Raw genomic sequence first — 12,998 nt, forward strand, 5'->3', positions numbered from 1 at the left:
TTATTGTGTCGTGATGAGGGCTCCTCCAATGAGAGATCCTCTAACCATCAAGTAGATCTGCGGGCCATAATTTCTTTAGCCTTCTTCGTTGTTGTTGTTCCAGTAGGGGCTGCAGTAATGTATTGCTATGGTGTCCTAGTTTATCGTGATGTTTTATGCTTCTTTCTTGGATGACTTCTTTGACGAATGGTACATTGAGATCGTCATGTAGGGTCTGATTTGACACATACCAAGGTGCATTTGTGATCATCCGCAGTATTTTGGACTGTCTTCGTTGCATTATGGCTATGTTCGATTTACTGGCGCATCCCCATAGTTCGATTCCATAGGTCCAAATAGGCTTTATGATGGTCTTGTATAGAAGTACTTTACTATCTAGCGATGTGCTGGATTTACTTCCAATGATCCAATGTATGTCATTTCTGACTTGATCACCCTTTCCTTCGTTCCGTAGATCAGCGCTGTGACACACTACTTGGATTCTTCCAATGTATACGGCTCCAGTCAGCAGGGAGCTGACGCCCGCAGAGAGTTCCAGGGCGGGCGTCTCAGTGTGGAACTGAAACATGGCCGCCAGTTCCCTCCTCCCAATAACAACAAGTCAGCAGTCTGCGATCATCTATCGGAGGAAGAGGCATGCTACTTGACAGGTGCGTCAAGGAATCTCAGTCTTGACAGATGCTATGTTACCGTACTTTTTTTTATTGCTAGTGGGGTGGGACTAAATCCCTTGTACTGCGGCCACTTCTGGCCTATTTTACCAGCCCCCAGATGATATGTGAGGGTGATTGTGGAGCAATTGGTGGAATGAAGATTGGCAGGGGGAACCGAAGTACTCGGAGAAAATCCGCCTCAGCGCCACTTTGTTCACCACAAATCCCACTTGACCAGACCCGGGATCGAAACCGGGCCGCCGCGATGGGAAGCCACCGACTAACCGCTTGAGCTATGGCGCGGCCTTTATATTACCGTACTTACTGTGGACGTCTTGTTTATACTTTAAAAGGTAAGGCAAAATTATCCTTCTGCTTAATTAATGAAGAACCGCACTATGGAGACTTATGGAGGAGTGGAGGTATAACTCCATAGTTCTTGACCGCGGCACTAGATGGAGGTGAGTGATCAGTTTCACGTCCCTGCTGCTTTACCCCCGAGGAAAGAGCCCTGGTGCCCATTTGATAAGAGACTGGGTGGGTTCCAGAGACACTCTGGACTCAGTAAAGAAGATAAAAATAGTGCTCCTACCGGGAATAGAACCGCGGCCTTCCAGCCCATAGCCCGTCGCAGTATCGAATGAGCTACCCTAGCGGGTGGATGGAGTCGAGTGCAGTGGTTGGCGGTAATGAAAGTACTAGGTTATCTTTATGAACAGAATATAAACCAAATTCCTCGAGACGGAGCATATCGGTTTCCTTTCGCAGTGTTCATATATCACCTATTGCCGTATACTACTGACTGGAACCCCAAATACTTAGTTTAATATTTTACAGAAGAAGAAATTGCAATATATAGACGATTTGGTTTCAGAACTCTTAAATAAAATATGGATGTTGTAACATAATTGCCTGTGGATTTATCTGCATGTTCAACGAAATGATACATCGAACGGATCATTAAGAAAATGTCTCCCACTGCTCTACACTTCGTCATGGGGCTCGTTTCCTCGTTTTGTTTTATCAGGGGCTACCTTTATTGTTCATGAACGTGACACATATTTTGCGGTCGGTAAGAGTTCAGAATTACAATCTAACTTGCAAAATATTATCTTCAGAATTCATAATCACTGTTACTGGATACATTGTTAGATTGCGGTCTAAAATCATCGACATTCTTCAATAGCTTGTAGACCTGATGTTCGACATGCCAGCTAATGCACTTTTGCGAAATTTCGAGTTTTCATGGCAGTGATTATAGAGATATTTGTCTTCAGTTATGTGACGTCGTGTTCCTTGCAGACCATTACCAACGAACAGTTCCTTCCAAACGTTGCTAACAGTCCACCAGACTATATATCGTTACATACCAGAAGACAACAGTCTTTAAAATATACAATTGTGTTTATGTGTGTTTAATCATATCTCTTTTGCTTTCAGCATAAAGTAACTAGATTCCAAAATAATTTATCCATCGTTAGTAGGGTAAAGATGTGTTACCTGAACGACTAAGGCAGAAGGACGAGTCATTAGGTCTTTAAAGCCAGGGTAAATATAATTTGTACGGTTTCAGTCGAAAGAAGGAAGCAATTTTGGGGGCAGAATTGTGAGCCTTTAGATAAGAGACTGCAAAGCACTCTCCTGGAAGGTGGTGATCAGCAGAGTAGGCACCGCTCTGGTCTCACAGCGCATCCTGTTTGTCCGCAGGTGACATACGAGCGAATCAGAACCCACAGCTTACGGTGTTCCAGATTCTGCAGCTGAGGGAACACAATCGCCTGGCTGGTGAACTTGCCCGCATTAACCCTCATTGGGACGACGAACGACTGTACCAAGAAGCCAGAAAAATTGCCATTGCCGAGCACCAGGCCGTCACATACTATGAGTGGCTACCGATCATCCTAGGTGAGCTACTTTACCCAACTAAATCACTCTCGACCATAATTATGTTCCTTATTTGTAGTTTATTTAACCAAGTTATCAATAATTTTAACTATATAGCGTCACTGACTGGATAATAAATTGGGATGAGGCCTAATTTAAGACATTATCCTGGCATATGCCTGAAGTGACTGAGGAAAACTATGAAAGCCGTCAGTAAGCATAATCGGTGTAGCGACCAAAATTCGAACGAACATCTCCCAAATAAGTTACAATCTTTAATGCTTGAGCTTTTTTTATATCCTCTTGCGTATGATATAAAACAGTACTTCATGACAGCCAACAGAACACTTAACAATGAAACTATCACTTAAACTTTTTAATATCTTTTTATTGGGTATATTCACCACCTATTTCGATCATATTAGATCATCATCATCAGGTGCTACATAGATACGTCATTGTTGTTTGGCTAAAATTGATGAGATTTTACAATGAAACTGTTATTCAGAAAATGTCAATAATTGCTCTGGATTCTAAAGTCAAATAATGAGGCTAATTTGAGAAAATAGGTAAATAGGTGAGGTGATGGATAGGTTCGTATTATAATACTCATATATAGTTTTAAGGTGGTGGAATTTACGTAACTAGATACGGGGTAGAGGGTATATATCTGGATGTTACCGTTATCTTACTGTATTGTTAATATATCTCACTGTTGTAGATGTCTATTGAAGTGGTGTCTATAATCTTGAATATGTGAGGACATGTAGTAATTGGTGCGTCCCAGATATCTATACACGAGCAGATGCAGAGGGGTGCGTGAATATGGCAGTTAGAGCTTAAAGAATTGGTGTAATTAGATATACGACGGCGCGTTTGTTACATCGTATAGATCTTCTGTTGCGAGTTCTGTGTCTTCGGTTTTGTGGTGGGCTCTGCATCATTGATTTTTCCCTTGTTACGATAGCTTTGACTGTGATCGTTAGAAATTGATACACCCGCGAAACACAAACATATATGCACAGGCATGCACGCAAGTACAATACAGCAATTTGACTGTTGTGTGGAATGTCATTCATTCCAGTAATTGTTTGTGTGTTGCCAATCAGGTCGGGAGAACACGGACCGCAACGGGCTCACATACAACACTCAGGACTTCACGTACGATTACAAGGAGAATGTTGACCCTTCAGTACTGAACGACCACGCCACTGCGGCTTTCCGCTTCTTCCACACAAATATCGCTGGGTTTCTCAGGTGAGTGGAGACGCCAATCGTAAGCTCAAGGTGACATTGTGACGCGTTTCACGCGATATGAATTGAAAGTAGCACACACATTTTCCAAATATGTACTTCGCAATTTTGAATACATCATTGTCTGTAAAAGATAAAGTTGTCCCTGTGCTTAAATAATTAAGTACTACGACATGAAGGAGTATGGGGGAGTGGATGTATAGTTCCACATTTTCTTGACCTCGGCACTAGTTCGAGATAAGTGATCAGCTTAACGCCCCACCCGCTGTATTTCCTGTGAAAGAGCCCCGGTTACCTACTAGATAGGAGGCTGGGTGGGCCCCAGAGTCGATCTGGACGACAAGGAGAAGAGAAAATTCTGACCCTACCAGAACTCGAACTCCGACCCCTCGGTCACCCATCCCGTAGGCAGTCGCTATAGCAACTGCACTACCCCGGTTCACACATCGATGTCTGTAACATTCGTTATTATAAATAATATCGTTAAAATATTTGCGAGACACAAATATATATTGGAGGATCATTATAAGAATGGACATTAAAGAGAAACAGTTTACCATAATGTGGGCTGCTTTTATCAAGTCTAGATAGGGTAGAGTGGCAAGTTCTGGTGATCACAGTGATGAACCTTCGGGTCCTTTAAGAGGCGGGGATTTTCTGAGCGACTATTAGAATCCCAAGGACTCAGCTCCACGAAGTTTTTTCCCCCTTGGCACTACAGCCCAGTGGGCCTAGGCCTACCTTCATGAACTTCTCCGTTCACTTCGGTTTTCTAGATCTTACACATTCGGTAGGACTCCTTGGGCGGGTGATCAGCTCGTCGCAAGGCCTGCTCACGAAGTTAGGCACAGATATTTTCGTATTGGTCTAAAACCAACATTAAGTCAGGCATGATCCTGCATAGAGGCACAGGCCTATATTATTTTTCTTTGTAATTAATGAAATTCCTTTTTCTGTAACTATCCAAACACCGGGTAAGAGGTGTAGACTTAAAGTTCTCGGTTGTAGGATGTGCCACCTGTTTAGGGATGTTACCCACCTCAGTTGCCGGTGATGAATATGAAGAAATAGTGGAATGATTATTAGCAACGGAAAACCGGAGGGAATCTGAGAAATATCCTTATCTTTTCAGTACCATTTGATTCATTACAAATTTCACATATAATGACTTGGACTTGAACCCGAGTCTCCACCCTGAGAATCCAACGCCTAACGGTCTGATCTACGATACAATTTTGTCTTGTTGTCTTGAATATTTTTTGTATTTTGTTAAATATTTATTAGGTACGTAAATCAAAAATATGAAAATATTGCAGTGTGTTTCAAACTTAATTCGAACACATGATCCCAATGTTCCTGCAGTCTAAGATCCTATGAGCCTTCATATTTCTCACCTTAGAAACAATGTTACATTCCCGTTTCCTCGATGGGGTTCATTCCTCTCGTAAATGAAGCGATTTTGCAACAGTGGACTATTAATTCTTAAATGGCAAGATCCCTGACGGCAAATACGAGTAATTATAAATCTTGCTGGCATATTACTTTCAGGCTCTTTGACGAGCATCGCTCCAGTTACGAGGCCTTGCGGCTTAGCGACCACTTCAACCGTCCACAGATTATTGAAGAGGGTAATAACTTCGATGACCTAGCTCGAGGAATGCACACTCAACCTCAGGAGTCCAGTGACAAGTTCTTCACGACTGAGGCAAGTCTCCCAGTTGCCAGAGGAGAGCAGCTGATATCAAATTAATATATGTACTTAATTCTCCTTTTTCATTCCTGTTGCATATGTCTTGTGACAGATCTTTGGGAATCACACACTATACACGATTCCTTGTCTGTATTTCTATAGTGACATTTTCTGCGCAATTTCCCCTCTTTGCAGTAGGCTCTGTAACACTACGTCATAACGGTTCCGATTTTTTGCAGATCACATGGTTCCTCTTCAGGAATGGGAGGTCTCTAGGCCAGGATCTGAGGGCTATCGACATACAACGAGCGCGTGACCACGGCCTGGCATCATACAATCACTACAGGGAGTACTGCGGCCTGCCCAAAGCACACTCTTTCGAAGACTTTGCGGATCTCATTGACCCAGAAGTAAGAAAGCATGAAAGTTCAGTCTTGACATGTTCACAACGCAAAGTTGCAAAAATTAGCAAGTTAGCTTCCTCACGTATCTATTACCATGGAAGAGTTGAGAGTCGCAGAAAATATTGTCATGACTTCTAATAAATGTATTGACATATTCCAGTTTCGGTTAAAATTGAACAGAACAGCTGACACTTTGGATCTACATTCGTTTCTGCGCATACCTCAAGGGTAGTTCTTTACAGATCATAATTATTTCAATGGAACGCGATGTTTTTTAAGCTGATAGTAGCTCAGCTGGTAATTCAATTACCCGCCTCGTATGGAACCAGTGCCACGTTTACAACAGCCTTTCGCCTCATCTTGAGTCAGTAAAACCAATCATTACGTTTTAATTCGTCTAAACACTATCATGTTATCCGCGTCTAGGTCCCCGAAGCGGCATCTTTCCTTCAAGTTATCCAGTGAACATTATTTTTCTTGGTGGAGTGAGACTGAGACCACTTGGTACTGCGGCCACTACTGGTTTATTGTGCCACGCCAAGATGATAGATGATGATTGTGGAGCAATTAGTGGAATGAAGATTGGCAAGGGAAACCAAAGTACACGCAGAAACCCTGCCCCAGCGCCACCTTGTCCACCAGAAAGTCCACATGACCTGACAGGGGCTCGACGCCAGCGACTAACTTCATAGCTCTTAATAACATTTTCTAAAGAGTACAAATTAAAAAGCTGCTCATGATTGTTTAACCTTGACACACGGACAGTTTTGTAGAGTTACAAGGTTATTCTTATACTTAAGTCACTACTTTGTGAGTTATTTAATAGTAGCCCGAGAAACTGTACACAAAGTTAGTACTCTTGGATTCAGTATAAATTTTGGCATATTTGTTCTTATTTGTTCTTTGCAGAAATCATTTCTAACATTGACAGTAGCTATCTTGCATTAGAAAGCAAAACATATCCTCTGGATACATATCCTGAAAGATAAATGAAACAAATATTCAAGACTGTGTGATTTTTTCCTCCGGTAATTAAGTGGCGCATTTCATTCTTTCATTCCTCATTAACTAATGTGTTACTGTAAATATCCAAGTATCTGTATTCTTTGAAGATTCACTTTACCTCCGGTCAGTGTTATTCTCTCAGACACAACGCACAAATCTTATCATAATTTTGTTTAAATGAGACGGTTCAATCTTGTTTCTTGTTTTCAGAGTGTACAAAAGCTGTCATATCTCTATCATCATCCAGACGACGTGGAGTTTACTGTGGGGGGCTCGTTGGAGGCCATAGTGCCCGGCACCCTAGTGGGCCCTACGTTCCTCTGTATCATCACTGAGCAGTTCTACAGAACCCGAGTGGGAGACAGGTTCTTCTTTGAAAACGGAGTGAAGGACACGTCCTTTACACTAGGTCAGAGACGCACGTAATGCATGTATACATGACTAGGTTCTGTGACACAGAATTACTGGGGTTTTGGACTTCTTCCATCGCCCGGAATTCTAGGTAACAGAGGACACGACGTTTCGGAAACTGGATCTGTTTCCGTCTTCAGGCGATAGAGAAGATTGAGATTAGCTCTTACTAAGGGGCCCAACTGAGTAGGTGTCTTCCTTTCTCACCTGAAGACGGAAACAGATCCAGTTTCCGAAACGTCGTGTCCTTTGATTGAGATTAGCTCTTTCTACGGGGCCTAACTGAGCAGGTGTCTTCCGTTCTCACCTGAAGACGGAAACAGATCCAGTTTCCGAACGTCGTGTCCTTTGATTAAGATTAGCTCTTTCTAGTGGGCCCAACTGAGTAGGTGGCTTCCTTTCTCACCTGAAGACGGAAACAGATCCAGTGTCCGAAAAGTCGTGTCCTCTATTACCTAGAATTTCGGACGATGGAAAAAGTCCAAAAGCCCCGTAATTCTGCGTCTCATCCACCATCGTCAGAACCCTTTAGAATCTAGGTCTTGAGAGTTTATAGGAAGCTGCTACTAACTTGTGGTGTCATCTAGTTGAGAGAGGGAGTACAAATCGGTGGGATATTTCTAACAGAGCCTGAGAATTCCTTAGACACAACAACATAAAAATCCAGTTCTTGCGTAGAAAGATTGAACCTGTGACTCAAAATTCGAATTACATTCTTCGTGGTACTTTTCATGTAAGCGAAACACGTTTCAAAATGTTGTAGCATCCTGGTTCAATGTGTCTACTTTTTATTTACGTGTTTGTCTCCATCATCAGGGTCAAAGTATTTTATTTATGCACAAATAGAAATATGATGGTAAAATCTTAATGTTACTGTAATTTTATAATTCATAGGAATATAAACATTGGACCAATTTCACTCTCATTTCATTAAAAAAAAATTAAAATATTTCATTTAATATTCGGGTGGTTCATCAAAGAAACTCTAATCAGTGAGTGATCCATGGTCCAAAAAATTTTGGAACCCTTGCTCTAGAAGATCATGGGAAGGACCAAAACTGGACCAACTTCTGTACAATACTGATCATATATACGGACGTACAGACAAATATTGTATATAAGTTAATATTTAACTGCTGGGCTTCAAGACACCTAATATGATAAGTCTGGGGTTCGAGACTTTCTCAGCATAAACAATATAGACTTGTATTTCACAAAGATGGTGCAAAATGTCACTAGAATACAAATTTGCAGTTTTAACCCTATATGAATATTAGAATGGGCAGTGGGTATTTATCACGGATTTAATTCTGTCAGTGCCAGATTCAAATATCAGCTGTTACCAGCTACCTTCACAGAGGTTTCCGTTATTCTCCGCAGTCCCTCGAGATGAATTCAGCGATAATATTCTGAAATAGGCCACGACCGTCTCCATCATAAATTCGTACCTACTCATCAGCCATGGTTCTCTTCCCATTTCATTTAACATTGCATAACCTTTGCAGTTATAACGGCTGCGTTGAATAACTTGACACGCCATACTCATCAAACAGGAGCTGTATAATATACCTATTCGTATTCGTATTATGAGAGGGGGTGGGTTTCCCCATGCACTTAGACCAGTTATTGGTTCATTGTGCGTCCCCTTTTAATTTCTACTGTCGCCATACCCTACCGGTAACGGTGCGTGCCATCAGCCCAGTTGAGCCAACGAGGTCGGCCCTCGGTACCTTTGATGCTTTCCCCATCTACCAGAGGCATTGGAAACTACTTGGGCGGGAAAGTGCCTGTAATTTAGCTCAGAGGTCTCCTAGAGACATGAGGTTCTTTTGCGTGCCGTAAATCTACGACACGGCTTAAAGTCCCTCCCGGAGGACTTGTTCCCTGAATTTTTCCGCCCTTAAAAATTCCACGACCTCCGCCGGGCTTGAACCCGCGTACCTTGAGTCATCAGGTGGGAACGTTACCCCTAGACTATGGAGGCCGCTTATAATATACCTAACTTCAATTATAAAGAATATGAAGCTAAGCAGAGTAACACAGGTTATTGCAGAGCTATTTGAGTCTGTGATTATGAACGAAGGAGAGAAATCTGGAGCAAATGCCGTTTCATTTGACCTTGCTTGTTGCAGAACAAGTGAACGAAATCAGGCGTGGCAGTATATTGCGACTTTCATTTGACCTTGCTTGTTGCAGAACAAGTGAATGAGATCAGGCGAGGCAGCATATCGCGACTCATCTGCGACAACGCGGACGATGTTAAGAGCATGCAGCCCCGAGGATTCGAGCAGATATCCCAAGAGTAAGAAGTACCAACCAATGCTACCTCAAACACGGTTGCCATAACACAGAAACCTTCGTCTTAAATGAGTGGAAAGACGAAGGGTTTGTCTTCTGGGATATAACGCCGTATGGTGTTATATCCATGAAGACAGAATTCTTCACAACCACTGCTGTAAGAACTCAAATAATACGAGTGGAACCATATACGCCAACGGGATACAAACATTGTTCAAATGAGTTCTAGTTGTCTTTACGTTTATGTGTTGATGATAAGTATTATTTCTTCTTGCTTTATTCGTTTCGTGATGGCAATGACAGCTGAAATCCACTACGTTAGCAATGTGCAAGTACACTGTTCATGATCAGAGGTAAACGTTGTTCTCTTGCAGTAGCTCGAAGATATTGTGCATAGCCAAATGTCTTCGAGGCCAATGGTTTTGTAGTTTCTAGAAACTTAACCATGTTGAATTAATTCCATGGAGCTGAGTCATTGAGAAACCGCCAGGCGCTCAGCTACTCAAGAATTTCCCAAAATGTTATGGAACATGAAGGTTCATTACCTTGTTCACAAGAGCTCCACTGGTTCCCAGCCTAAACCAAATCAGTCCAGTCCATACCACCCCATATTCTCTCTTAAGATCCAATTTAAAATCATGTTAAATTGTCTGATTTGTTTTCATTTTATTTTCTTTGAGCTGCAATATAAACAATAATGGACAGCGTATAAATTAGAGTTGCTATATGTCCATATAAAAAGCCTGATAGCGTAGTCGCTACAGCGACTGGCTACGGGCTGGACGACCGAGGGGCCAGAGTTCGAGTCCCGGTGGGGGCAAGAATTTTCACTTCTCTATGTCGTCCAGACCGACTCTGGGGTTCACCCGACCTCCTATCCAATAGGTATCGAGGGTTATTTCCCCGGGAGTAAAGCGACAGGGACGTGAAGCTGAACACTCACCTCCAGATAGTGCCAGGTCAAGAAAATATGGATCTATACATCCACTCCCCCATACGCCTTCATGGCGTAGTGCTTAATTAGTTAAGCACAGGGACAACTTTGCCTTTGTATATGCCTATACATCTAATCCACATGGAGTTCTATTGGAACCAGAATAATGCTATCAATGAAGTATACCCGGAATTTCTGTTCACCTGTGAGCATGTCCTCTTATACTCGTAGTTCCATGACAATTGGGTTTGTGTCGTCATGAGACATTTGGTATGTTGCAGCAACCCCGTGGTGCCGTGCTCTCTGATCCCTGCCCCGAGCCTTGAACCTTGGAGAGAGATCAGGCAAGGTGAACACACTGCGTCCCAGCCTCAAGCGGTGGATCATGAATTCACTTTTCCGTTTTTCTTCAAGAAATAGCGGACCTTCTCAGCCGAAACTGACAGCAAAGAGAAGCTTCAATCGAAACTACTTTATGTTTGGATTCGTTCTGTCCCAGCAGATTGTCTATTGCTTTCTATGCTGTGCTCGTGTACTGCCGTCTAGTGAAAAGGATAGCAGAAGAGAGAAGGATATTTTATTTATTTTATAAAGCCCTCAAAATATGGAACATCAAAATCTATTACGAAATGAAAGCTGGGTTTTCAACTCCGATATTGGGAGAGGAGAATTTTCGCATCACTTCCCTGTAAGAATAAAACTGCATTCTATTCCCTCTCCACTCGGACATATCGTACGTATTAAAAATTCAGTGCGCACAAAAACTTCTTTTGATTCGCTGAGCGCATAAGGCTTCGGAGGGATTTAATTTGGAGTGCGAAGCCTTAATCTTATGTTAAACATCGTACGTAATTGTGATTCTCCACAATAAAGCCATTTTAACTCAGAATACTCTCTTAGCTAAGTAGATTTTTTTTTTTGCGGTTGAAACAAATTAAGTGCACCGTACAAAATGTTACTGTAAGAGGTTTTACAAAACCCATCCCAATTCATATGGGTACTTTTGAATCTTCCTCGATTTTCGACAGAAGTTTCCTGTAAAACTGAACCTACTCTCTCGGACAACTGTATTTCCGCGGCTATGAAGCGTTCGACTATATATTCTACTTGTATGAGTGTAATCCATTGATATGGCTTACTGATGTAGGGCGGTATTATAGGAATTGTTTTCTTATTGTTGGAAATGTTCTCTATTTCATATTCTGTGGCGTCTACCGAATAGTACTAAATTTCAAAGTAAATGCAAGTGTTCAGTATAACAATGGATATATAATTCTTATTCTTATGTTTCCCCACAGTGGCACAGGTTCGATCCCAGATAAGATCGTGTGGAATTTGTGGTGACAAAATATCACTGTAGCGGGTTTTCTCCGAATGTTTCGATTTCCCTTCCATATTTTCATTAATGTCATATCATCAACGCTGCAGTCTCGATACTGACCGTGTTGTTATATGATCAGCCATTTTAAACTTCCAGTGGTGACGCGTAATTATACCCTATTATGATAGGCTTTAGTATTTATATTGTGTTCTTACAGCACGCTCGAATCCATGTGGTAATTTTATTTGAAACAATATATTTTGGATCACAAAAAAATATCCATTGTCGTGTACACTGTGTTTTTACTAATGTATAAAAACGAGGTTACACATAAAATTAAATTTATTATAGATGTGACGAAACTGGGAAAAGACGTTTCTTAAATCTATGCGCCACTCTGTCCTGTGTACAGAATCGGTGCTAAGGCGCAGGCGTACCAAACGGTCGCCAGGGGCTAAATGATTCTAGGGGCGGCGCATTTTATAAACACTTTTATTTCTGTTAAACTAATATTTGCTCTTCTTTTGTCCATATCGTGCTTATCTGTTTGTACTGAACTAAACGTGTTATGCAATAGTGCAAATAAGCTATCTTTTGAGAACTATGACACCAATGACGGCTTATGTCACAATGCCTGGAAGTTTCATGATACCAATAGGGACGAAATTTTAAGAAATCTAATTTGCTTTTAACGGTTTTGTCGTTCCCTGGGGCAAAACTTTTAAGAAAATTGCATGTTTATATTCTTTTAATTTATTGTTGCGGTTAGAAGGCGACATGTTCATAATTAGGAGCCGGGATAGCGCAGTCGGTATAGCGACTGGCGGGCTGGAAGACCGAGGGGTCGGAGTTCGAGTCCCGGCACGGTCAAGAATTTCCTCTTCTCCATGTCCACACTGGCTTTGGGGCCCACCCAGCCTCCTATCCAATGGGTACGGGGGGCTCTTTCCACGGAGGTAAAGCGGCAGGAGCGTCAAGCTGACCATTCACATTCAGTTAGTGCCGAGGTCAAGAAAATGTGGATTATACATCCACTCCCCCATACGCCTTCATGGCATAGTGCATAATTAGTTAAGCACAGGGACAACTTTACCTTTACGTTGTTCGTAAGTAGATATCATTGGTATTGTTGTATCAGCACAAT

The 12,998-nt window shown here is 41.9% G+C and overlaps 1 protein-coding gene across 2 annotated transcripts in view; it reads left to right on the top strand.

The window, feature by feature from the left end:
* The window catches only part of LOC111862344 (peroxidase), a 72,077-nt gene extending 60,501 nt beyond the window's left edge, over nt 1-11,576 (top strand). For both annotated transcript variants that reach the window (XM_023847650.2, XM_033750625.1), the window contains 8 exons: nt 455-650; nt 2,361-2,558; nt 3,647-3,794; nt 5,340-5,496; nt 5,721-5,891; nt 7,101-7,299; nt 9,498-9,603; nt 10,815-11,576. In XM_023847650.2, coding sequence (XP_023703418.1) covers nt 455-650; nt 2,361-2,558; nt 3,647-3,794; nt 5,340-5,496; nt 5,721-5,891; nt 7,101-7,299; nt 9,498-9,603; nt 10,815-10,953 — 1,314 coding nt within the window. In that variant the 3' untranslated portion in view covers nt 10,954-11,576. The remainder of the gene's footprint in view (nt 1-454; nt 651-2,360; nt 2,559-3,646; nt 3,795-5,339; nt 5,497-5,720; nt 5,892-7,100; nt 7,300-9,497; nt 9,604-10,814) is intronic.
* Nucleotides 11,577-12,998: the final 1,422 nt, after the last annotated feature.

Source organism: Cryptotermes secundus, unplaced genomic scaffold (assembly GCF_002891405.2).
Source record: "Cryptotermes secundus unplaced genomic scaffold, Csec_1.0 scaffold408, whole genome shotgun sequence".
NCBI classification, from domain to species: domain Eukaryota; kingdom Metazoa; phylum Arthropoda; class Insecta; order Blattodea; family Kalotermitidae; genus Cryptotermes; species Cryptotermes secundus.